The sequence below is a fragment of a genome, unplaced genomic scaffold, assembly GCF_019419815.1.
Source record: "Pyrus x bretschneideri cultivar Hongxiangsu unplaced genomic scaffold, Pyrus_bretschneideri_v1 Contig21, whole genome shotgun sequence".
Taxonomy (NCBI): domain Eukaryota; kingdom Viridiplantae; phylum Streptophyta; class Magnoliopsida; order Rosales; family Rosaceae; genus Pyrus; species Pyrus x bretschneideri.
In genome coordinates this window covers 2,586,480-2,613,184 of record NW_025999513.1, presented here as the reverse complement: position 1 = coordinate 2,613,184, position 26,705 = coordinate 2,586,480, and the positions used below count along the sequence as shown (strand labels likewise).

Here is a 26,705-nt window from a genome sequence, read left to right as displayed (position 1 = left end):
AGTTCGTGGAAGTATTTTTATTCCATCACAGCCTACAATATCAAGTCTAACAAGCTTAGTTGTCACATGTATCTACTATAAGTCCGGTTGTATGCTTAGGGTCAGTTGTATTAGCTCTTCATGATGATAGTGATGTGTTCTAAAGGTAGGAAAGATGTCCAAATACGGTGGTGCTGAAATGATTGCTAGCTTGGCATTTAGTTTTTTTTGTATTGCCTTAGATCGTACTGCAACTCATTTACTATCCACTCTGGATCCTTTGGAGTACAAGCTCTGGAGTCATCCTGACATTGGACAAGAGCAAACACTTTATGATGGACCAATATTTTATTGTGTTAAATACTTTCCTATACTGCTACTTTTTCTTCACATTTTATGGTGGGTCTTGATTTATCAGACGCTTGTTAAACAAATCCAAGCAAGAGGCCATCTTAGTGATGACCTTCGATCAAATAAAGTTTCACACTCTTTCACCTTCCTATCAAGAATGCTGGAAAGAGACTGCACATCAGCCTTTAAAGAATGAAAGTCTGAAGCAATCTCAGGCTCAATAGTTCGTTCACATTGCTGCAATCTCAGCTCTCAGGCTTAGTACCCTAGCTGAGATTGATGAGGGATGAAGACATATGTCTATTGATCATTGATTTTTGTGTAACCAATGCCACATCACCCTAAGTTGTTAGAATGTTTGTTAAGTGGTTAAATGAGTTGTTAGTTATTTGATCATTAGTTATTCTGTCGTGCCCCCTATGCCTGGTTTTATTCCAAGACAACTTTCCATGCCCAAGTCCAATCTGATTCTGGAAGTGTGTGCAGTGAGGATGGCGATTCCACTGCCAAAGCCAGCCCTTCCTACTAAGAATGAAGCGTCTGCCCGTATGAGCAGCTGTGAACAGCCTTCCAAACTAGCCTTATGGGAGTTTTTTGAGATTTATGCACTGTTGAAGCCCGATCTACTTGAGGACACGGAAGCATTTGCCAAGTTTGTTGATGGCGTAAGCAAGGTTGTCGACTCCAGTTTCTTTGCGAGGTGTGAAGCTCACTCATAGAGGGGTTCCTTACATACTATGATGCAGAAATCTGTGATCTTAGCACTCAAGTACACATGTATAGAGTAAGATGATGCCAAGGCTGTTAGGGAGATAGCAGCAGCCATGGTAACAGAAACTTGTTCGGCTGCTGAGAAAATTAAAGAGTTGAAGTCTAAACTTGCCTTTTTGAAGGGATTTGATGTCTTTGCCCCCACTGCTCTACAACTTGAGATCGCTCGCCAAGAGATTAGTGACTTGAAGGCTCAACTTAACACGATATGGGGGATGTATGGCGTTGCAAAAAAAAAAAAGATTGAAGTCCAAGCGCTGCTAATGCAGGACCTTGAGCGTGCCATTTTAGAATTTTGGTCTGCCTATAATGCCAAGGACGTAGAGTTGCTTGCCATGCATAATGACGTTGCTCGACTCAAGAAGGTTGTTAGTAGACTTGAGTCTAAGGAAATAGAGCTACAATGAGTGTTGTCTACTAGCAAGAACCTGAAGAAAGAACTACATGAGTTGCAAAATGCTCGTACTAACCTGATTGAGAAGAATAAACAGCTGAAAAACGAGAAGTCCAGTCTTAAGATTGTCCTTACCCAAGGTCAAGCTGACTTCTACAAGCTTGGCTACATAGATAATTTCCTTAAGATGTCGTCCGACTGCACCTTCTTCGATAAAAACCTTGAGCTTTTTGCTATTTCTTCCAATGATCTACTTATTCTTCACTTTACTTCATCTTTGTCTTTTTACCTCATTTCAAGCTTTAGCCGTGGAATGAATAACTGAGCAGGCTGCCTTGAACGAAGCAGTCAACCCCATATTCTCTGCTTTAGGCACCAACTTCAAGTTGCCATGTGCGGGTCGTCGCTTACTTGAGGCATCTTTTGAAACTTCTAACTTAAAGGGCCGAATGACCTCTATAATTGCATGTTTCGTATTAATGGTCCACTAGATCTTTAATCATAAGGTCGTTAGCGAAGCGCATTGCTTTTTAATAAGCATACGGGCATGCATGACCTATGTGGTTGTTGATCTAGGCTTAGGACTTCTGCAAAGCTGTTAACCAGAGAGTTAGTAGCCAAACACCTTACTTATAGAAGTAGGCGAGTCTGCATGATAGCTCAATTGTTAACTTTGATCTTCTATAGTGTTAAACTGTTGAGCTTTATCTCACGTTGTTGCCCTTTGGCATTGGCTGCTTAGCTAGTCATCATTTCTCAAATCCTTTAAGCTTATAATCCTTTAAGCTACATGGCCTGCATCACAACATACTAAAGATTGTTGGGACACAAAATTCACTACCCTTTCACATCAAAAGTGTGTGGTTCTATGGAATTTCATGGGCAGTGGTTCAAAAAAAACGTTTTGCACTTTATGTAACCAATTTCGAAGGCTTCATAGCAAGTAACACAATAGTTTAGGAATTAGTGTGAACCTATTAACTGCTTGAAATTCCATAGAACCATGCTAAAGGTTGTTCTGCACTAGGCAGTGCATATGCGCATTAACCTTTCATAAGGTTATGCAGTTGTATAGGTTTATGCGATTAACTGCTCAAAGGGTGTACCGTAGGTAATCTTCCAGAAATCGTAGGCTACTCGTTGAATAGGCAGCAGCTTTAGGTTCCCAAGGATCTTCTAGAAACCGTAGGCTGTTTGTTGAATTGGCAGTGGCTTTAGGCTTCCAAGGATATGCAGCGATCGCTAGTTGGTCACATACAAGATGCTCAGCTATTTACGCTAGCTAGTTACATCAATGATGCTTAACCGCATGAACCATGTGCGTGTAACCGGAGCTAGAATTCTGTATCTTCGTAAAGATCATGTATGTATTGCACCAGGGATGCCCAACTACGAATGCTAGTTGGTCACATCGTGGATGCTCAAAAGGGATGTTACTGCAACAGGTAAAAGGAATACATTTCGTAACATGAAGATTGCTAGTTGGACATATACAAAATACTCAGCCAGGGGTTGCCAGTAGCTAGTCACATCAAGAATGCTCAACTGCGGTCCATCTTCATAGGTAGCCGTCCAAAGGGCGAGCTGCGCAGCGTGCCTCATCTCTCTGAGGCTCGGGTCCTCGCAGATCAAGCTAAAGTTGAAATATGAGAAGAAGGATATCGAACTTAGCTGAAAGGTAGAAACTGTGTAACAACTGGATAGTACTCGGCTTGCGAGGTAGTGCTTGTCAAGCTGTTTGAGTCTTCGAGCTTTATTTCACCTAAGCAGAGCTCATGGAGAAGTGGGAGGTCATGCGTAGTATTTCCGCAAGGTATAGGCATTCCACTACTTGTCGATCTCTTTGTCGTTCATGGTGGTGAGGGTGTAGCTATCCTTGCTGCTTGCTCTACTGACCTTGTATGGACTTTCCTAGATAGGATTCATCTTTTTAAAGCATTCTTTTTGGGCAGTGATGAATGCTTTTCTTAGGACTAGATCTCCAAGCTGAAATTGCCAGATTTTTACCCTTCTGTTGTAGTTGGAGACGAGCTGCTGCTGGTAGGATGTAATACGGGTGATGACCTTTTCGTATTCATCCTCTGCCAGATCTAGATAAGTGGTCATCTCCTCTCCGTCCTTTGTGCTACATACTTTTATGTGAGGTGGATGACACTCACTGTGGGCTTAGCCACGAATGAACACTTCACCTGGAGGTTGTCTATGTTGATCATCGGAGTGTGGCCCTAACCGTCAATGTATGCTCGTTCAGGGGACTAACCTAGAGTGCACGTTCGTCCACGCGCTAAGATGAGAGTATACGCTATCTCAGGGGCTTAGCCAGGAGTGTATGTTGCCATAACGCTAGTTTCGTGGCTGGCCGATGAGCTACTTACCGGGACACTGCTGGAGAGAAACGCCATCGCCTGCTCTTGTCCTACTTCGAGACACCTCGCCTGGGGCACGATTGCAGCTCGGTGCACTGCAGGAGCTAATTTACCAAGGTAAACGTCTACTTGATTTGTGGAAATGTAATGAACTCCGGGTGCAAAACGTGAGCCATAATGGGTTAGATCTGCAGTAAGGTGGGCTGAAAATACCCTTGGTTCAACCATTGGGCTCAGAATATGGATCTAGGCTGGTTGAACTGGTCTTGGACCATGCTGAACAGTCTGGAATGTTGAGGGAATAAGTCAGGTGCATAAGCGCTGAGCCGCCTCAGTTTGTCCTGTTTGGCCTTGAACTGGAGGCTCGTTGAGCTCGTGCTGGGTTGCAGCATGCGTCGCGATTGACTCGACTTGGGTTGCCTTAGTTTGGGCAGCTCACTTCCAAGTGAAGGTGGTAGGCGCCAGGGGCTACTACTGAAGGAAAGTAGCTGCCTGGTTCTGTGCCTGATAGCTATTGGTGTTGTGGACCTTTTGCCCCTAAGGGTTCCTCATAATGAGTAGGGTTGCCCCGTGGGCCACTACAGCGGTGGCTGCAGCTGCTAGCATGGCCACGGTACCCCGTGGAGGCAAAATAGTGGTCTTTGCCATGATAAGCCTCATGGTGCAATGACGTAGAGCCACGTCGTGATCTCCATCGTTTGGTCCATGTCTTCAACTTGGGAGGTCCTATTAGTTGTAGTTTCTGAATTCCCTGATTAGGAATGTATTTATGATAAAAATAAGGAATTATCATATCATAAATACCTTTGACTTTTCCTATGAGCAGGGGTGTCTTGAGCAATCATTGATCTCTACTTGCTCTACCTCAGTTGCCCATGGTGAATGAGACTGCTCCTTGCTCTTTTAATAGGAACAATGTAGTCTTTTTTGGGAAATAATCCACATGTCAACTCTATGATTTTTGAGATTATTTTTTACTCCACATTATCTTTTCCTCTGCTCCTAATCTCATTTTTTTCTCCATCACAAAAGATTAGGAGTTTAGCAACCCAGCAGCGTGGCAATGAACAATAGTAGCTAAGCCACCACCAAACTCATCGGCCTACTTTGCTTGAACCCAGTAGTTCCCTCCCCGCCATTTTCGAAACCTCCCTCTGGATTTTCCAAACCATCAACTGGGTTATCGTTAAAAAGGCTCAACCCCTAGTGGACTGCACTGGCGAACCCATAGCTCCGGCGATGAGCTAAGAAAATGACCTGAAATTAGACTTAAGGTAGGTGTCAAAGAATTAAAGATGTCGCTCCTCCTCCTAATTAAGGTTTTCTCTTACAAATTTTCATAGAGACAAAAAGTTAGTTGGCAATGAAAAAGGCGTTGGGCTCCCTTTATTTATTCCATAGCCTTCAATTCCTTATTCTCTAGTTATGAGTAAAGCATTTTAGCTACAATTACAATGCTCACGAACTATTATCCCTCTCTTTTGCCGGAAAAGATAAAAGTATATTAAGATCAATCGTGCGTAAGTGCCCGATTATTTCTAATTGTTGATATCATAATATCAGTATATTTCATAATTTCGTATACATTTGTGGTCGGAAAGCATATGACTTCATTTCATTATTCTTTATTATGAAAATTGGCCTTTAATAATAGTGTTCAAAGGGTCCCACTTATACCTACCTCACCTGCCAACGGAGAACCTTCTAAACTCCCATTATTTTTATTGGTAAAACAGGAGGACCACGAAATCAAGGATTTGGATCCTCTCCTAAGCTAATAGAGAGGATCCTTCTGACCAATCATCGTGGGCCATTGGATTTTTATCTAACGGCTATAATCATTATAATTTTAAAGGGATCCCTTGTTTATAGCTGTTGAATAAAAATCAAACGGTCCACGATGATTGATCAGGAGGATCCTCTCCATTAGCTCAGGAGAGGATCCAAATCCCGAAATCAATCTCACAAATTAGTTTTTTGTTTTTTTTTTAAAGATAAATCCCAGAACTTGTTCTCCAACCTTCTAATTTAAAATTGATAAAGTACAATTCAATTATTGTTTTGTGAACTTTTCTTTTATTTAAATGCATTCTTGGTCTCTCCATGTCACTTTCTTTGTCCATTGGTCGTGATAGATCTAATGTGCTAAATGGCTTTCACAAAAGGGCATAATATTAGGGTTTGGAACGGATTAAAATATCTTAAATTCTGATTTCCATTTTCCATTTAAAAGTTCTTTAGATTACTTATTTTTTATATGTTTATTTTCACCACTCTCATATGAATTGAAATTCAATGATTAAGAATCCAACTTGATCGGATTCAACTTGAAATTTGATCTCTTACAATCGATTAAGGAGCGGATGGTTGAATGCCACTGGAATAGGCTAGATTTATGGGTTGAAACTCTTCAAGATAGTTAAGTTTGTGTTGTCATAACTCCTTTTTCTGCGTGTTATTGCCAATGTTCTTGTTAAAACTGTGACCAACGTTGGCTGACAGAAACTTTTGATGCCTCTTGGTGCTAACCAAGGCTTATGGGTTTGTGGTGGCGCTACGGTGACCATGGTGGCTCGGGCTGAGAATCCCCTTACCACCCATCCTTTTGTGCGATGTCCTATCTACAACCGGCGTCTCATGTGCCTTTCCTAGCCACGCCTTCTGCCAACTCTGTACCTGCCTCTCTTATTTGAACACGTAATTGACTCTACTTTTATTTTTTAGTTTAGTTTATGCTTTTGTTTATACCACTTAGAGCGGGTTAGGTAGTAGTGTTGTTTGTGTCGCTATGATGATTTGTGTGAACTTCTTGTTTGCGATGACTTTATGTGAGGGTTTAGGCTCGTTGCGTCTATTGTCATTGTGAAAAATTTAAATTGGATATCTTGATTCTAATGGTATGTGTGGTGGTCATGTTGGGGTTTAAAATCGTTTATGTTTTATGCGAATTACCTCTAGATCAAGAAATTAGTCACTACAGAAATGTACCTATCTAACACCTCTTGTAATTGGTTATTCTCGGTATAAAACACTCATCGATTTTGTAAAAACAAAAGGTTTGTGTTGCCACATTATCAATCCCAAACGGTTGGAATTGAGTTTGACCTAGTAGTCCAAAGTCTTGTTAAAATTCTCCACACAAATTCATCAATAACCAACTATAGATTACAATGAATCTAAATTATAAATTTACACAAAAATACACTTAATCAATAATTTTATGTTGTTAGACTATCTGAAAAGACAACATTTTTTTATAGTATGTAATAAATATTAGACAAGAAATAATATTTGTCAAACTTACATCTTTTTGCTTTTAAGTTGAACCTCACTTGATCAATTTAGACAATCAAGCTTCACGAAACTTTTCAAGCATTGAGCTTGAATGTATTTGGTCTCCAATTAGTTTGAGCTCAAATCAAATCAACTCAATACGTTCAAATCTCATATTAACGTAGGAAGGGAGAATCGAACTTAACTACGAGCTTGATAACGCTCCTTTTTGGATCCGAATCCTTGCCTATTAAACCCGCCTTTACTTGCACCCCTACCCACTATATAACATTAAACATCATTTCATAAATGAGGAAGAAATTTGGCAAAAGTAAAAATCAGAAGAGCTCTTGTATGACATGTATCATTGTTTCTCAACGAATCCAACAAATCTTTGCCTAGCCAAAAAGGAAAAAGAAAAAGGGAAGAAATGGTAAAAAAGAAAAAAGGCACTACTAGTACTACCCCCTATTTATAGATTGATGGGTACCCCACAACTCCCAGCAGCAGCACCAGCCTAATTCGTTGTTGCCCTTTGTCTTTAAACCAAAAAACCCTGCAGCAGCCTTCTTGTTCCTTAACAACCATTTCTCTCTTGGGCTTCTTCGTGTCCATGGCAACCAGATATCTTTCTATTTCCCTTTCACAACCATTTCTCTGTAACTTTTCATAGTTCACCCTATCTCTTTGTTATAATAATATTTCTACCTGCATTCCCCAAACCCATTTGACAAACACTCATTGCTATCAGAAAGTTGACCCTTTTTTTTTCAGAAGAAGAAAAGAAGAGCAAAAGACAGCAACCCAGATCAGTGATTAGTAGTTAAAGTTTACTACGCATACAAAAAATGAATCTTGATCAAGACCCTGATCATCCTCTGCCATTGGAGAGGCTCTATGACCAAGGTCCTCCGCCATTTCTCGCCAAAACGTATGACATCGTCGATGACCCATCAACCAACCACATAGTTTCATGGAGCAGAGACAACAACAGCTTTGTTGTTTTGGATCCCAATAGCTTTTCCATGAGTCTTCTCCCCAGATATTTCAAGCACAACAATTTCTCCAGCTTTGTCAGGCAGCTCAACACCTATGTAAACATCACTCTCTAGCACTCCCCTTTTATCTGAATATTATGCAAAGTTTGCAAACCCGAGCGTAGTCCTGTTGGCTAGAGTAGCGTACTCCCCTTCTGCACGAAGTTCGAATCTCACTTGTCGTGGTTAAGATTGGATTAGATTATCGCTCAAAAATGAAATTTGGATATTGAATACATATTGGTGAGGTTCTTTGGATGTGACTAGTTTGTGCTTTCATGTTCTTGAAACATCTGTAAATGTATCACTTTTGTTTGTTTAATTGGGTCCCTTTTGTGCTTTTTTTAATGGGGGTTACTAAATGTGGACATATTGATTGTTAAATGGCTTCAAAAGAGAAACTTCAGGAACCAATGCATAAAATATGCACGACTATTACAAAGGGAGCTGCTTTTGCTTCTTTTGTATATAAATTTTATATCTTGATGAATCAGTTTTTGTTTGTTTGATTTTTTTTTATCTCACTTTCCTTTTCGTTGGATGTGCCGGATTTAAAGCTTCATACGGATGATGTGATCATAGAGAAGTTCTTTGATTTGCTTAACGTAGGGATTTAGGAAGGTTGATACGGACAGATGGGAGTTTGCTAATGAAGCGTTTCTCAGAGGGCAAAAGCATCTTTTAAAGAACATCAGGAGGAGGAAGGCATCCCATCTTCCTCAAGCTTCACAGAAAACTTTGGACTCTTGTGTAGAAGTTGGGAGGTTTGGATTGGACATAGAGATCGACCAGTTGAGGCGCGATAAACAAGTACTCATGGGGGAACTAGTGAAGCTTCGACAGCAACAGCAAGCTAATAGAGTTTACCTCCAAGGAATGGAAGATAGACTGAAGAGGACAGAGTTGAAACAGCAACATATGTTGAGTTTCTTGGCAAGGGCAATGCAGAATCCTAATTTTGTACAACAATTGTCGCAGCAGAAGGACTTAAGGAAGGAACTGGAGAAAGCAGTTACCAAGAAGAGAAGGCGGACTATTGAGCAAGGGCCTAGTAATGTTGAGGTGGATGAATTAGGCCATGTTGGAATAGAGACTTATGTTAAAGTTAAACCACAAGAATATGGTGACATTTCTGATCAGTTTGAAGTTTCGGAGTTGGACCAATTTGCTATAGACATGCCGGGGGTAAGCAGAAGCCAAAATGTTCATGGTGACCAAGAATGTATAGAGAGAGACGAAGAACATGAAGGTAGAGGCAAAGACCTGGATAAGGGTTATTGGCAAGACTTGTTCAATGAGAATATTGATGAAGAAATTGGTTTGCTTGGTGTTCAAGAAGAGGATCAGGAAGATGTCAATGTGTTAATTGAGGAGCTTGGTTTTTTAGCTCCCAGTCCCAAGTAAAGAAGACGATGAGCTTCTCATGCATACTTTCTTCAAGGGTATGGGTTTGAGACCCTCATCATCAAGATATCATGAAGTTCCTTGCCCGTTTCTAAGTTAGCATTGACGAATGAACGAACGCATGAATACTGAGAAGTTACACTGTTCCACTACAAACAGCTACCTGTGGTTAGTTTCCTTTTAGGATCACTTGAATTTCTTGGTTTTCTTGTATCTCTGCTTTCCATTCACTTCTCGTCTAAAATCTGATTGTATTCCAGCTAGTGTTTGAAAATCAAAGGTATGTACTTATCCTGAACGATCATTAATCTTGACATGACTTTAGAAATTCAGTTATTCAGTTAATAATTTGTACCAATTCTATGTTTTTCCCCCTAAGAGTATAATTTATCATTCAATGAAGGCGATTCATACATCAGACATGATGGTCTCACCAAGACGATTAAAAGCTTGAAATCTGAATTGCATCCTCAACAGGGCATCAAGAGGGTGGATGCCATGTTTCAGTGTTTCCACACTTCATAAAATGACTGCTGCTTGTGTTAATTAACTGTGTTAGATCACTTATGGTTTTATAAAACAACATTGTTGTTCTACAAGCTATCAAGTTCCACCATGACATATAAAAGATTAACTGAGGAAATGAATTTAGATTTAGGTGTTAGATGGTGGTGGGTGCAAAACTTTTAATTTGGACTTGCAAGTCAAGTGGTTAAAAACGTTTACTTTTACATACAAAAACGAGGTCCTATTTCGACCCCCCAAAGCCAATATCGCTTGTAATGCGTTATATGGTTGTGATCTTTTCTTAAAGCTTAGGGGGCCAAGAGCCTAACATAATAACGAAGCATACTATACATGTCCAGTTGTTAAAGATACGGATTGGCAGTATATCACTTTTTCTCTTTCCGGGCCAAAGAGAATTATTATTTTTTTTTTAGAATATTAGCTTGCTTTAACTGACAGAAAATGTTACGGTGCAACATCTGCAATTCGTTGGAAGACATGGAAAAGCTTGTCTTCTGAAAGCGATAAGGTTGCACATGATGTTCATGACTATGGCTGCCATTATCGAGGGAGTAATTTTTCCTGAGTTCGTAACACCGCCACGTACCGCCACGTAAATTAGTAACATTACGTATAGCTGCCATAACCTAGCAGTTTTTATAGATTAGTAACTTTTCGTAACAGTGTAGCTGCCATTCTCTCTCCCCTCGGCACCCTCCCCACCAATTATTGCGACCTCTCCACCATCTTGCTCTTCATCAAATAGTGAACCTCCTTCACTAGAACAACCCAGAAAAAAGGACCAAAGAGATTTTAAATAATCAACATCACCTACAAAAGGATTTCAAACAATCAACCTATTTTATTTACAGAAAGAGGTAAAGGGTGGTGTGGATGCAGGAGGTTGGATGTAGGGGGCGGGGCGGGGCGGATGGTTGGGGGGAGGGGGCTCGGGTGGTTGCGGGTGGCTAGAGGTAAAGCTTGGTTTAATTTTTTTTTTTTTAATAATAAAAAACTAGATCCAATGCTTTACATTAAGGAAACTTTAGAGACTAAAATTAATAGAATTTTAGTTCAAGACGAAGCCTAAACTATACTGAAAGTTCAAGGACCAAGTTTACTCAATTCACAATTGACAAATTTCCCACATTTCCTACGTAGGGTTTCTACGATATTATTTCGCATGTAAAAAAACCTTTCTCCACACGGGACATTTTATTTTTTAGAATAAAAAAGTACTGTTATTCTCGCTAATTTGTATTATTTTCTACTCATATATATATATCTCAATGTAAATGTTCATAACAAGTTGACAACTGATTACAATATAAGCGAAAAAATATGACTGTAGACATCAAAATTTCGGTGAAATAAATGTTGACCAATAATTAAAATTTCAACGCTCACGTATCACATAAATTTTACATGTAGCGTGTGACTCAACGAAAAATCGAAATAAATTGGAAAAGTCATCAAATAGGACACGTGTCAATACCTGGCAGAAATGATTTATTTCATCTTATTATTTAAATCCAAAAATCAAGTTTTGGAATTCTATAAATAGGAGGCCAAAGGCATTCATTTTGGGAAGAAGGAAGGAAGAAGGAGAAGAAGGAAGGAAGGAAGAAAGGAAGGGAAATTGATATCACACCAAAACCTTCAAGCTTCGGAACTCTAAAGCTCTCAAGCAAATCCCGAAGGATCAAGAAAGCACTCTTCGTTCTTCGTCAAATCAACCTTCAAGATCAAACCCCAACGGCCCTTGAAGAACTTCCACCAACTCAAGATCAAGCCCCGACGGCCCTTGAGGAAAGTGTTCATCGTTCATCATCCAATCGTTCTTCAAGATTAAGCCCAAAAGCCCTTGAAGATCCGCTCATCCATCAACCTTCAAGATCAAGCCTCAACGGCCCTTGAAGAACTCCCACTAACTCAAGATCAAGCCCCGACGGCCCCTTGAAGAAAGTGTTCATCGTTCATCATCCGTTCATCCTAAGTTCAAGCCCCAACGGCTCTTTGGATCAACAACCTCAACAAATCCACACATCCAATCGTTCTTCAAGATTAAGCCCAAAAGCCCTTGAAGATCCGCTCATCCATCAACCTTCAAGATCAAGCCTCAACGGCCCTTGAAGAACTCCCACTAACTCAAGATCAAGCCCCGACGGCCCCTTGAAGAAAGTGTTCATCATTCATCACCCGTTCATCCTAAGATCAAGCCCCAACGACCCTTTGGATCAACAACCTCAACAAACTCATACACCTATTCTTCAAGATCAAGCCCAACGCCCCTTGAAGATCCATTCATCAACTGTGCATCCTTAGATCAAGCCCCGACGGCCCTTTGGATCAACAACTCATCCACAAACCCACATCGTACGAAGATAGAATCAGAGGATCAAATTACAAAGAGATTGTAACCCCAAAATCATTAAACACAAAATATATATTTTGTACACGTATTCTTGTCGCTTGTGTTTCAGGAATTATTCGTGTTTACAAATTTGGCACGCCCAGTGGGACATCTCTACCTCTCATCTCTATCCTCAAATCATCAAAAAACGCAAATGGCATCAAGAAAGGATCAAGTTGTTCCTGCAATCAAAGCAAAGAACAAGAACATCATCGCCGCAAGTGGTGATATTTCGGGCATCATAACCTGAAGTAAGGCAAGAGATCTTTTTGCCGCGGCTTCCGCCCCTGCATTAACCCTGTCAAAGGAACAAGAGCACCTGAGGTACGAGCCTGTGATCACCCTAGCCTCGCTAAGGGCATCAAGGGGGGAAAGCCCGAGGAAATACTCAGAGTCTCTACTCTCCGACGCTGATTCGAGCGGCAGTACAACCATGCAAGTCATGACCACTGGAGCAACTTCAATCGAGGAGCAGCTAGCTCAGATGAATGAAGCAATCGCAAAGCTCACACGAACTGTGGAAGAGAAGGACTTGCAGATTGCCGCACTTGTCAACCAACTAGATGCGCTGCCCGACGTGAAAGTCGACCCAATTGTTGGCCTACTAAAGAAAGAAGGTGACGAAGAAGAGGAGCCTCCAGCGGAGAAAGTTGAAGAGAAGCCGAAGTTAGACCAAGCAACGACATCCATGGGATCTCTCTCTATCCAGCAGCTACAGGAGATGATCGCAAGCACTATCAAGACACAGTACGAAGGAAGCTCGCATGACTCCGTACTGTACTCAAAGCCTTACTCCAAGAAGATTGACGCTTTGAAGATGCCAAGGGGTTATCAGCCCCCAAAATTCATGCAGTTCGATGGAAAAGGCAACCCGAAGCAACATGTCGCCCATTTCATTGAAACTTGCAACAATGCTGGGACAGAGGGAGACTACCTCGTCAAACAGTTCGTGCGTTCGCTAAAAAGTAACGCTTTTGACTGGTACACTGACCTCGAACCTGAGTCTATCAACAGTTAGGACCAGCTAGAAAGGGAATTCCTCAACCGTTTCTACAGCACTCGTCGTACTGTAAGCATGCTAGAGCTGACCAGCACGAAACAGTGGAAAGAATAACCCGTCGTCAACTACATAAATAGATGGCGTTCTTTAAGTCTGGATTGCAAAGATCGGCTTTCTGAAACCTCTGCCATTGAGATGTGCGTTCAAGGCATGCAGTGGGGACTACACTACATCCTTCAAGGCATCAAACCACGAACATTTGAAGAGTTAGCCACCCGCGCCCATGATATGAAGTTAAGCATCAACCGTCATGGGAAGAAAGAACAGATCGCTGACTACTAGAATGACAAAGTTTTGGGGCCAAAGGTGGATAAGGCTACGTGGAAACCCACCAAGGAAGTAATGACGGTCAACACAACTCCAGTCAAAATCCCTACACGAAGCAAGGCGATTCAAACCGAAGCTTTTCGTGATCAAGAGATACGTAGACGCACTTTGAAGGAGCTTGAGGAGAAGACTTATCCATTCCCCGACTCTGACGTGGTTGCCATGTTGAAAGACTTGCTTGACAAAAAGGTGATCGACCTACCTGAGTGCAAACGGCCAGAAGATATGAACCGTACTGACAGTCCAAGGTACTGTAAATTCCACCGCTTCATTAGTCATCCGACGGAAAAGTGCTTTGTGCTAAAAGATCTCATCATGAAGTTGGCTCAGAAAGGGATCATCGAGCTAGATCTTAATGATGTGGTGAAGTCAAACTATACCACCGTCACTTCTGGCTCTTTGAACTCAAAATCTTCACCTCAACCGCTGGGGGCATGCTCCAAAATCATGTCATTCAAGTCAAGTGAAGTTGAAGGATGGACTTATGTCACTCCAAAGAAAATGCACAAGAAACATAGGTCTCCTCCACAAGTTCATCAATCAGAAAGGGGGCAAAGCAGCTACCGTCAACCTTCAAAGCTACATGAAAGTGTTGAGGATGATGAAGTTATGACACAAAGATCGTCCGTTGCCATCACAATGCGCGATTTCTTCCCAAAAGACGTCTTCAATCACTCAGTCAAGACTCCTTGCTATGAAGATTGCAAAGAATGCCCCTCTAAGATCATTTGACAAATTCACACAAGCTCCTCGTTCGCACGAGCCTAAAAGGCGACAACCAAAGCTCCTTGTCCGCACGAGCATAAAAGGCGACAACAAACGCTCCTTGCTTGCATGAGCTGAAAATGCAAACGGCACCAAGACGCTCCTGGCCCGCAAGAGCATAAATTGTGTACGGCAAAATCATCATCAAAATCATCATCAAAACCATCGCTCGTTTGAACTACGTTATGACTTGATCTCTTCGTTGGAAGAGTACGTAGGCAACTTGAAACTTCAAAACTTCAAGTACAGTCACATCAAAATAAATAAATAAATGTTTCATTAAAGAAAGTCAATTTTATTACAAAAGAAAAGAAAAAAAAAGGTACATATGTTTCTATGTATTAAAAAAAAAAAAATATATATATATATATATATATATATATATTCTCTACTATAAAAAAAAAAAAAAAAAAAGAGAAAGCAAAATGTCGACAAGCCCAAAATGGTGGGCTGGGTTGTTGTGTTGAGGACGAAGGCCCATATACCCAAAAGAACCGGGCCTTACTCACTCTCAAAGCAGCATGCGATTCCCTCAATGGGCCTTGGGCTTGACTGAGCACTCGGCCTACAAGTCTTCTAGGCTTCAATCCCCAATGCTCAGATTCTTTGCTCATTCATAGCTCTCTTTGATTTCTCTCCCTGCATCTCTCTCTCTCTCTCTAAACGGCACTGACATTGGGCTCTCGCCATGGGCGGAAGAAAGAGGAAGCTGAAATCGTTAGCTGAAACAATCACAAACAGTAACAGAAAAGCAAGCAAGAAAAAGGAGAAATTGGAGCTGCAAACTTGGTCTGACCTTCCAGCTCGTCCACACCAACTGCATCTCCGCCCACGCCAAGAAGAACAGCCTTCTCCTCTGCCCCGTCTGCAGCATTGCTTGGAAGCCAGCAGCAACCGCTGCCAATTTCATTGCCCAAGAAGCAGCAAAGCTTCATCCAAGAGTCGCTGGTCAACCTAGCCAGATCGCGGGGCATCGATCTCGTTCGGATCGACACTGAGCGCTCGCTGGCAGATCAGGGGTCGTTCGACTGCGTGCTGCACAAGCTCTACGGAGACGATTGGAAGCAGGAGCTGGCGGAGTTCAGGGTCAAGAACCCTGACGGGGTTATAATCGACGCGCCAGAGGCAATCGAGCGCCTGCACAATCGGATTTCCATGTTGCAGGTGGTCTCGGAGCTGAGAATCGAGCACGAGAGCGACACGTTTGGGATTCCAAAGCAGATTGTAATATATGACAAGGAAACGCTGTTTGATCGCCAGGCGTGGGAGGGTCTAAAGTTTCCGGTAATCGCGAAGCTACTGGTGGCCGACGGCAGCGCCAAGTCGCACAAAATGGCGCTGGTTTTCAATCACGATGGTCTCGACAATTGCCAGCCCTCTCGAAATGCGTAGTCCAGTCATAGTTTCTCGAAGGAGAGCAAGCAGAAGCCCTGCAAGGGTCTCCAGAAGCAGAAGCCCAGTTAGATCTTCTCGAAGGAGTGCAAGCAGAAACCCTGTAAGAGTTTCAAGAAACAGAAGCTCGGAGCAAATGCTATACCGGCGGTGTCTCTAGCTGTTTGCAAAGCCGGTGCCCTTGTGAACAAGATCCCTCTTTACAAGCATGTAGCCAATCTTGCTGGGAACAAGACCTTGGTGCTGCCCGTACCTGCATTTAATGTCATTAACGGAGGTTCTCATGCAGGCAATAAACTAGCAATGCAGGAATTTATGATCCTCCCTGTCGGAGCATCTTCTTTCAAGGAAGCTATGAAGATGGGTGTTGAAGTATATCATCACCTGAAGGCTGTAATTAAGAAGAAGTATAGACAAGATGCCACAAATGTTGGGGACGAAGGTGGCTTTGCCCCAATATTCAGGAAAACAAAGAGGGTCTTGAACTGCTAAAGACAGCCATAGCTAAAGCTGGATATACCGGAAAGGTTGTCATTGGGATGGATATTGCTGCGGTTTTGTCGGTGAGGCTGCATTCTTCCAATAGCTCCGACGACGGCGTGCTTGATTCGAGCAGCTTATCGGACGCCGGGTTGCTATGTTGGGGATCAGGGCCTAGCTGCCGTGGGACAGTGTTGCAAGTAGCTCGAAGATTTGAATTTGCGGTTTTGTGAGGGATTGTCGAGCAGGAAGCCCAAAATGAGTACGCAGTTAGAAGCCGCTCACTCCCTCGCATTCCACGTGAGGTCACCTTTTTCAACCCCCTTTCTCTCTGTGCTTGTGCAGTAGTGAATACAAAAGCCAGCGAAAGACTCTCCCCTTCACAAATCCGTCGCCGCCAATCTTAACGTCAAGGGGACTTTGAATTTGCTTTCCGGCCAGACAGCATCCACCGGTGGTAGCTGCTCAACCATTAGAAAGAGAAACCGTCACGGAGTGCTGAATGCAGTGAGTTGGGGAATCTTGATGCCTTTTGGTGCCATGGTAGCAAGGTACTTGAAAGTTTTCAAGTCCGCGGACCCTGCATGGTTTTACCTTCATGTCGCTCGCCAGACCTTGGCATACGCTGTTGGCGTCGCAGGATGGGCTACCGGTATTAAACTCGACGACGATTCTGCCGGCATCAAGTATGACACGCACAGAAACCTTGGGATCGCTCTCTTCGCTCTTGGTACACTTCAGGTGTTTGCTTTGCTTCTGGGCCCACCTCGGATCCCCAGTCCTCCCCGACACTCAGGCCCCGGGCTCTGCTCGAACCATAGCTTCACTCAGTTTCACCATGTAAGGCAGGACAAGCAAGTAAATCATCTTCCATGGTCAGCTCAGCCACATCAACCAGCTCGTCACCCTGGCCACCATGATCAAAATCGGCGAAGAAACTTCAGTGACCGCCGTCAAACGACTAGCCGGTCGTGAAGCTCGACGCCTTACACTCTGCCTCAAGATCTTGCTGCTTCTGCACCTCCGCCATGACTGCTGCCTTTGAATGTGATCAACAAAATCAAAGTTTGTCAACTCACATCCAAAGATCTCATCCGCCTGCTTGCCTCTGCTGCTGCCTTTGAATGTGATTGACAAAATCAAAGTTTGTCAACTCACACCCAAAGATCTCCTCCGTCTTCTCTCGGACTCGGCCTGGGTTTTCACCCACGAACTCAGCCTTGCAGATAGCCTTATAAAGAAAAAAAAAAAAAAAAAAAAAGTAGCAATGATGATGCTGGGAAGCATCTTTCAAAAGAAAAAAAAAATTTATTAAAAAAAAAAAAATATATATATATATATATATATATATATAATAAAAACATTGATGGTAGATGGCACCATGTAAAAGAAAAAAAAAATAAAAAAAAAAAACTTTCATGGTGGAGGACATCAAGTAATAAATATATATATATATATATATATATATATATATATATATATATATAATTATAAAGGCTTCAGGCGTGAAGGCAAAAGAATAAAAAAAAAAGGTGGCAATGATGATGTTGGGAAACATCTTTCAAAAAGAATAAAATAAAAAAAAGAGATAGCAATGATGATGTTGGGAAGCATCTTTCACCAGCTGCCAACTGTTTAAATTAGCAGATTGGAGGGCATTCGGCTCTCACAATGCCAAAAGCTGAAACCACTCACAATGGCAAGCTACTGTTAGCAAGTCAAGAAGAAAATAAGGAGAGGGTGGTGCACGGCATCACTTGCAAAAGTGTGTTAAAAAAAAAAAAAAAAAAAAAAAAAAAAAGAAATAACACATCTTGGTGATATATATGTTTTATTGGTATTTAGCACAATACACTGAATAAAATAAAACATGTACATTGATCTCCGAGAAATTACAAGGGCATACAAAAAAAAAAAAAAAAAAAAAAAGACGGAGCTTTCACAAAGGATGTTCACGTGAAGCCCCACTACTTGGCCAAACTCCAGGAGCAGAAGGCACCGAAGAAGATAGATCATTCGAGGCCCCAATACTTGGTGGAACGCTAGATGACGCCGGAAAAATGTGCCTCTGGAAGAAAGACGCAAGCCTTTGACGGTCACTTTGAATGCGACCTTGAGATTCTTGCATCTCATCAAGCTTCCTCTTCATGGCCGACGAATAGTTATTTGCAAGCACATGCAAACTTCTATTCTCGTACTTAAGCTGTTTGATCTCCTGCTTAAGACTCTCCACCTCCGCCATCAAGGATTCAACCTGACGGGAGCGAGCAAGAAGGCGTTGGCCCATGTTGGACACAGAGCCAACGCACTGAACACTCAGAGCCAGGGATTCTTGAACGGCCAACTCATCAGACCGTCCTGAAAGCAGCTGACTGTCTTTGGGAGTGAGGAGGTTCCGAGCCACTATTGTAGCTGTTGTGGCGTCCTGCATCACTGAGTCTTCACCTGTAAGAGGACCGTTAGAAGATAAGAAAGAAGGACACCATACATTACCTTGAAGCGGCGCAACCGGATCACTGCTGAGACTCAATTCTAAGCTAAGGTTCGATGGGTTAGCCATTTTTCAAAGGTGTTAAAAGAGATGGGTGGATAGAGTTAAAACTCAAAAGGCCGGAGATGATTTTCAGGAATGAGCAACCTTCGAAGTGTGCATGTTAGAGGTGATCAATACCTCTATAAAAACGAAGAGGCGCTTGCTCAGAAATCGAAGGGCCGCTTGTTCAAAAAATGAAGAGACATCGCTCTGCAAATCTCAAAAGCTGGATTTTCCGGCGTAAGTTAGGCGACGCTTTCTCTGCTTTTCAGAAAACGTGTTCAACTTTGTCAAAAGATCTCCGACAAAGTTGAAAACACGTGGAGGCTGGCGACGCTTTCGCGGCTTTTCAGAGCACGGGTGCCACTTTGTCAAAAGATCACGTGAAGGTTATCATCGCAGCTACACATCTTTAGCTGACAAGCGTAAGTTAGGCGACGCTTTCTCTGCTTTTCAGAAAACGCGTGCAGCTTTGTCAAAAGAGGCACTCGTTCAGAAATCGAAGAGGCGTCGTTCAGAAATCAAAGAGGCGTGTTCAAAGATCGAAGAGTCATCACTATTTCAAAAAGCCGGATTTGCGGGATCAAAACGTTTGTCGACAAGGGTAAAAGAACAGTACCACCACTTGCTATTGGGAAATCCCTATATATGTCGACCTTCATCTTTTATGGCAAGGCAAACCTGCAAACAAGAAAAAAAAAATGCCCAACTCTTCCTCACCTCCGAGAGTACACTCCCAGCAAAGCATCTCAAAATGCTCAGTTTTCTTCCTCTCCGGGAATACCCTTGCAAACAAATGACACCAAGGCAAAAGTATCTCATATCATTAAGGGCGAAAGCAAAGGTATCTCATATCATGCTTTTCCCCTATCTTTTCCTTTGCCCTTGTTCTCACCTGCCAGGACAAGGACAGAGAAAGCAATATGTCGGAACCTCCACTCAAACTTGCGCTGCCACCAAGAAGTGATGGTCCATTCAAATGCAAGGTTTGCATTCAACTCCTGCATCAGGAACAAATAGTACAAGAGAAGATGCTAAACCTGCATAAGGAAATACCACTTCTGCAAAGGGGAGCAAGTAAGGCAAGTGAAAATGATGCATTGAAGCATGTGGAGACAAGCTACAACTGCATATGCTGAGCTATCCTCTAACCCTCTTCAATACGAATTGGAGAGATTGAACAAAGAAACAGAAAAAAAAGAGTAAGCTCAGACCTTCGGGGAAGACCAAAAGAATCCTGCTGCCCAGTTCAAGAGTAGCACAAAGGAAAATCAACGATAGGGGGAGACCAAAAGAATCCTCCAGCCCAGTTCAAGATCAAGCCTCGATGGCCCTTGAAGAAATCACAAGTCCGATTCAAAATCAAGTGTTCACCACCCTTGAATCAAATTCAACTCCAGATCAAATGAGTAAGTTCAGACCTTCGGAGGAGACCAAAAGAATCCTCTAGCTCAGTTCAAGAGTAAGCCTGCGGAAAATCAACGATTGGAGGAAACCAGAAAATCTTCCAATCGAACTCAAGATCAAGCCTCGATGGCCCTTGAAGAAATTTCCAGCCCAATTCAAGATCAAGCCTCGACGGCCCTTGGGTTGACATCTACATTAAGGGACTTCAAAACGCATCTTCTACACGTGACAAGCACATGTCTACGACGCGCCTTGAAGTGGGGGCATTTGTAGACATCAAAATTTCGGTGAAATAAATGTTGACCAATAATTAAAATTTCAACGCTCACGTATCACATAAATTTTACATGTAGCGTGTGACTCAACGAAAAATCGAAATAAATTGGAAAAGTCATCAAATAGGACACGTGTCAATACCTGGCAGAAATGATTTATTTCATCTGATTATTTAAATCCAAAAATCAAGTTTTGGAATTCTATAAATAGGAGGCCAAAGGCATTCATTTTGGGAAGAAGGAAGGAAGAAGGAGAAGAAGGAAGGAAGGAAGAAAGGAAGGGAAATTGATATCACACCAAAACCTTCAAGCTTCGGAACTCTAAAGCTCTCAAGCAAATCCCGAAGGATCAAGAAAGCACTCTTCGTTCTTCGTCAAATCAACCTTCAAGATCAAGCCCCAACGGCCCTTGAAGAACTTCCACCAACTCAAGATCAAGCCCCGACGGCCCTTGAGGAAAGTGTTCATCATTCATCATCCAATCGTTCTTCAAGATTAAGCCCAAAAGCCCTTGAAGATCCGCTCATCCATCAACCTTCAAGATCAAGCCTCAACGGCCCTTGAAGAACTCCCACTAACTCAAGATCAAGCCCCGACGGCCCCTTGAAGAAAGTGTTCATCATTCATCACCCGTTCATCCTAAGATCAAGCCCCAACGACCCTTTGGATCAACAACCTCAACAAACTCATACACCCATTCTTCAAGATCAAGCCCAACGCCCCTTGAAGATCCATTCATCAACTGTGCATCCTTAGATCAAGCCCCGACGGCCCTTTGGATCAACAACTCATCCACAAACCCACATCGTACGAAGATAGAATCAGAGGATCAAATTACAAAGAGATTGTAACCCCAAAATCATTAAACACAAAATATATATTTTGTACACGTATTCTTGTCGCTTGTGTTTCAGGAATTATTCGTGTTTACAATGACAAGTAAAGTAGGTGTTATAACATACCTTCTGAATAAACACATGAAATTAAAGGGCGAACAAAGAGGCCATGGTCCATGGAGGTCCATAAGTATTTGTACATGCCATATAATGTAAATGGTGACACTAAATCATTGTCCTCATCATCATCCCAGAGCTCTAGACATGGAATGAATGTGATGGTTTTGAAGTTTGATGATCTCACTCACACATGGGAATGCCAGGATCCCTTCAAAAGAGTATTTGAGATTGTATGCATGGAGGGATGTTCTAGTCTCAAGAGACAGCTCGTTATGAAGAATAAGTAAAGGGTTTGAAATCAGAGTTTGGGGAAGCCCCAACTATTTGGCCATTTGGAATTTTTAGTTTTGGATCAATCTTCTAAACTTGTTTTTTTTAATTTCTTTTTTATGAACAAACGATATTATCTACGGGGGAGCGGGTGGGCTTAGCCTTATAATGGGTTAGCAATAATGTGGTTCAAATTCGCCTTTAGCGAGAATTGAACATACTTACAAGTGAAGAGGAATATCACTAAAGTGGCTCTTCTAACCTATTTAACAATACTAATATTTGGTGATTAGAAATTTAATTAGCATTGACAATTGTTAGCACTAGTAGGGGAATGTTCACTTATTAGTACAATATATATACAAACAATGCACCACTTACGCGATTGTTGTCTATTTGAATTTCTTTCAATATATGTTAATGTAACAACTCGTCTCGGAATTTATGGAACGAATGGGTATTTTTGGTAATTTCACTAAGTTTGAGATATTTATTTTAAAAATTATTTTTGGATCTTAATGTGTGTGCCCGTGGGGCCCATTTGTTTTGGTTTTGTCCCCCAGGGCCCAAATCTCTTTCTCTCTCTTTCTCTCCCTCGGTTCCATTTCTGTCTTTTTCCCTCGTCTTCGCTCTTCTCTCCTCTCCGTCAGCAACCACTAAGACCACCACCGTTATACCCACTCTGACGACCACCACCCACACCACCATTCTTCTCTCCCCTTGAGCTCCACGAAATCTAGAGCAAAGGAGAAGCACACAAGCTCTCCGTGTCTCGTGGCACCATGGGTGGCCATTGTACACCTCCTCCTCCGGCGAACCCTTGACCATGGTAAGCTCATTGAACCCCGTAGATCATGTTTAGGAGTGTTTTGTAATGTCTATGAATAGTTCTATGGTTTTTGGACGAAGAATACCTCGAAGAAGCTAAACCTAAAATTTCGGCGAATACCTATGACTTTCAGACCACTTTCCAACTCTGGCCACCACATGTTATGAAAGTGGTATGGTTTTCTTCCTCATTCATTGGGCTTCGATTTGGTATATTGCATGAGCCCAACCCAAGCTCAGACCCCAGACCTTGGCCCTTTAAGCTGAGCCCAACCCAAGCTTTAAGCCCAGCCTAGCTTCCAAACCCATCCACCCCAGAAACCTGTTAGACCCAGGCCCTTAGGCAGTACGAACTTGGGCCTCTGGCCCAATAGCCTCAAGCCCAAAACCCTATTGACCCAACTGTTGACCTAACGGAATATTTCGTTAGGGAATATTCTCGTGTTGACTTTTTCGAAATTTACCCGGGACCTTTCTTGGGGTAATTCGACGTCCTGAATTCGTTTCCGACATCCATTTTCCCCAATTCAATCATTTGATTAGAGCTTTATTAATTGGACCCTTTATGTGCTTAGGGGCAATTGTTTGTGGCGTTTCCAACTTCACTAGTTTGCGTGATTTTTCAACGGCGAAGTATCTGTGAGTGGACCCCTTCTAAAATGCATGTTTTAATAGTAGAAATGCATACATGAAAAGCATGATTTAATGATTACATTTTATGAAACGTTTTATAAGTAAATTAGATTTACAGTTTATGATTATGATGATTTACTGAGAATATTTTGGAATACCATACTTTATCGAATTTATGTCCTTTGTAGTATATATGATGGATGACTATATACTATTTAGGAACATGTTTTTACACTCTTTGTAGTATATATGACGGATGACTATATACTATGAAGATGTTTTCAGATATATGTACGTGTGTTTGGAAATATTATATTCAATGTTTTGTGCGTATCTAGTGGTCACTGTTCTGCCTATGGGTGATGACATTTATTCGCTTACGAGTCGGAAGATATTATATTGGCCTACGGGTCGATTATGATACCACTATTTAGCACACTATATACGACATATGTTTTATGAAAGGTTTTATGGCATGCTAGGGTTTTCGGAAAAACCTATCACATATTATGCTATAAGTTTTCATAAAACTTTGGGGGTTAGTACGTTATTGAATAATTGTTGTACTATTATATATATATATATATATATGTATCAACTTGGTCCACTCATGTTTGTTTTGCGCCCCTTAGGACTTAGAATCGAGGCGTATAATCCTAGCATCAAGGTACTCTCGCATTGATATCTTCGAGTCCCCTCGGTGTAGGACCCATTCTTTTATTCATTCAATTTTATATTATTCCTTTTTAGTGTCCTAGTTCAGTTGTATGCTCTGAACACGTTCCTCATTTAATATTAATTATATTTAAATTCATAACTTTTATTTATGTTGTTATTTCTCATGCATGTCAATATGACTTCGTCACCTTCGGGTGTCGGCCAGCACGTGCCTACCTTGGTGTTCAGTGGATATTAGGATTGGGCGTGTCAGTTAGGCTAAATCTACTTTGGATTGACAGGGTTTCAAAAGAAAAAAAAAAGAAAAAAAAACTAAGATTTTGAAACGAAGAAATAGAAAATTAAAAAAACAAAAAAAACAATCTGACAACTATAAGTTGTATAAGCAAAAAATCCTCATCTTTTCACTTGGATAAAATATTCATCGTCATTTCACTTGTCATGCTCTAAATGATTCTTGTTGTGAAAATTTTAGTGTTGCAAAGTACGTTTCTTTCAAAAACACAAAGTAAGTTTTTTTTTTAATTGAAAAAATAAACACAAAGTGAGTTGAATTTGAATTTTTATTCTCTAAAATGTAACTTTTATGTGAAAAAGGTCTTTGAAAAAAGTCAAACAAAATTCTAGCACTATACATATACGCATGAACAACTTATCAAAATTTAAAAAATTAATTATATTTATTCGCGCGTGTCAAACTGTAATGGATTTATAATATTGTTGTAGGCCTATTTGATTGAATGATCTAAGGTTTAGAGAGAGAGGGGGCCGGCCACAATTAGAGAGAAGAGAAAGTGATTTAATTGTGATGTGTGTTTGATTCACCCCATTGTGCCTTTATTTATAGTAGTAGGATAGGTAAAAACCTTTCCCTTTAGGATTACAACATTTAATAGGTAATCAACTCCTAATAGGAATATAAGATACATTCCCATATCTACTAGGATTTGCACAATCACATTCCTATTCTAAATATGACTGCAACACTCCCCCTTGAGTGTGTAAATACTCAACAAACCATTACATCAGATCTTCAGCAGATAAGGTAGAATAGTTGATGAAGTCATCGGTACAACGGGTGATAGCGAGTCTCAAATTTAATTGAAGTATGCATTTGTAGTAAAACTCACAAAAACCTTGCTATGGTAAAACCTAAGGCATGGGGAAAACTCATAGACTAAGGAGAAAAGTGAGAAGTATGCATAATGTCTTTAAACAAACGTTAAACAAGATGTAAGTAGTGAACTCAACGAAGAATGTTCATCCCAGGATGGGTGCCTCATTAAAACCTGTAGCAAAAATCCAGTGGGAAAAATGCTCCTAATCATAGGAAAAAGAGTACATTAAGATCATGTGAGTATGCTTCTAGATATTCCCCTTGAGTTAGACATAACTTCTAAATAAGAGAATTATAAGCGATTCAACTCAGATAATTTATGCATACCGATTCCTTTGACAAGCTTTTGAAATGTAGACTTGGTCAAGAGATCGGCCAGGTTGTCCTGGGAATGGATTTGTTTGACTTCAATGTTTTGATGCTGCTGATACTGGTGTGAGTAAAAGAACTTCGACGCTACGTGCTTGGTATTGTCTCCCTTGATGTATCCCTTCTTCAATTGCTCGTTACATGCTACATTATCTTCAAAGATCATCGTAGGAAGGTCAACAATTGATGTAAGACCACTAGTGCTTCAAATATGTTCCATAACTTCTCTCAGCCAAAATCACTTACGCGATGCTTCATGCAGGGTGAAAATCTCAGCATGGTTAGATGAAGTCATAACTATTGTTTGCTTGGTAGACCTTCAAGATATAGCGGTGTCTCCAACGATAAAGGCATAACCCGTTTGAGAATGTGCCCTATGTGGGTCAGACAGATATTCAGTATCTGAGTAACCAACAAGGCAAGAATTAACCTGAGAACCATATGGGCGACAATACTCGAAGATTTGAGGGTATATAACAAGCCCAAATCCGTAGTACCCTTGAGGTAGCAGAAAATGTCTTTAACACCATTCCAGTGCCTGCATGTGGGCGCATTGTTGTACCTTGCCAAAAGATTAACAGCGAAAGAGATATTAGGTCTAGTGCACTGAGCCAAGTACAATAAAGCCCCAATTGCACTTAGGTAAGGAACTTCGGGTTCCAAAATCTCTTCCTCATCCTCCTTTGGACGGGAGGGATCTAGTTTAGCATCTAGAGTCCAAACGACCATGGGTGTACTCGAAGGTTTCGCTTTATCCTAATTAAAATGACGCATCACCTTTTGGGTGTAGTTCGATTGATGTACTAGGATTCCATTCGAACAATGCTCAATCTCCAGGCTGAGACAATATCAAGTTTTCCCAAGATCATTCATCTCAAATTCCGATTTCAAGTGTGTAGCAATTTCCTTAAGCTCTGCGAGAATCCCTGCAGAAGTTCATGTCATTGACATAAACTGCAATGATTACAAATTCGGAATGTGAATTCTTTATGAACATGCATGGGCATAGTTCGTTGTTCACATAACCCTGACTTGTCAAATATTCACTCAAACGGTTATACCACATCTGCTCGGATTGTTTTAATCCGTAGAGTAACCTTCTCAACCTAATTAAGAGAGT

At 41.4% G+C, this 26,705-nt stretch overlaps 1 protein-coding gene across 1 annotated transcript; it reads left to right on the top strand.

The window, feature by feature from the left end:
- Window positions 1-7,631: 7,631 nt before the first annotated feature.
- On the top strand, window positions 7,632-9,920 carry LOC103961164 (heat stress transcription factor A-6b-like). Its single transcript, XM_009373691.2, has 2 exons — window positions 7,632-8,228; window positions 8,781-9,920. Exons 1-2 carry the CDS (start codon window positions 7,983-7,985, stop codon window positions 9,573-9,575), a joined length of 1,041 nt encoding a protein of 346 aa, XP_009371966.2. The 5' UTR covers window positions 7,632-7,982; the 3' UTR covers window positions 9,576-9,920.
- The last annotated feature ends 16,785 nt before the right edge of the window (window positions 9,921-26,705 follow it).

Excerpts from the sequence above, each read along its gene's own strand:
- LOC103961164 (XM_009373691.2), top strand. The coding sequence starts at position 7,983 with ATGAATCTTGATCAAGACCCTGATCATCCTCTGCCATTGGAGAGGCTC. Across the intron at positions 8,229-8,780 it reads TCAGGCAGCTCAACACCTAT|GGATTTAGGAAGGTTGATAC; the intron begins GTAAACATCACT and ends TGCTTAACGTAG.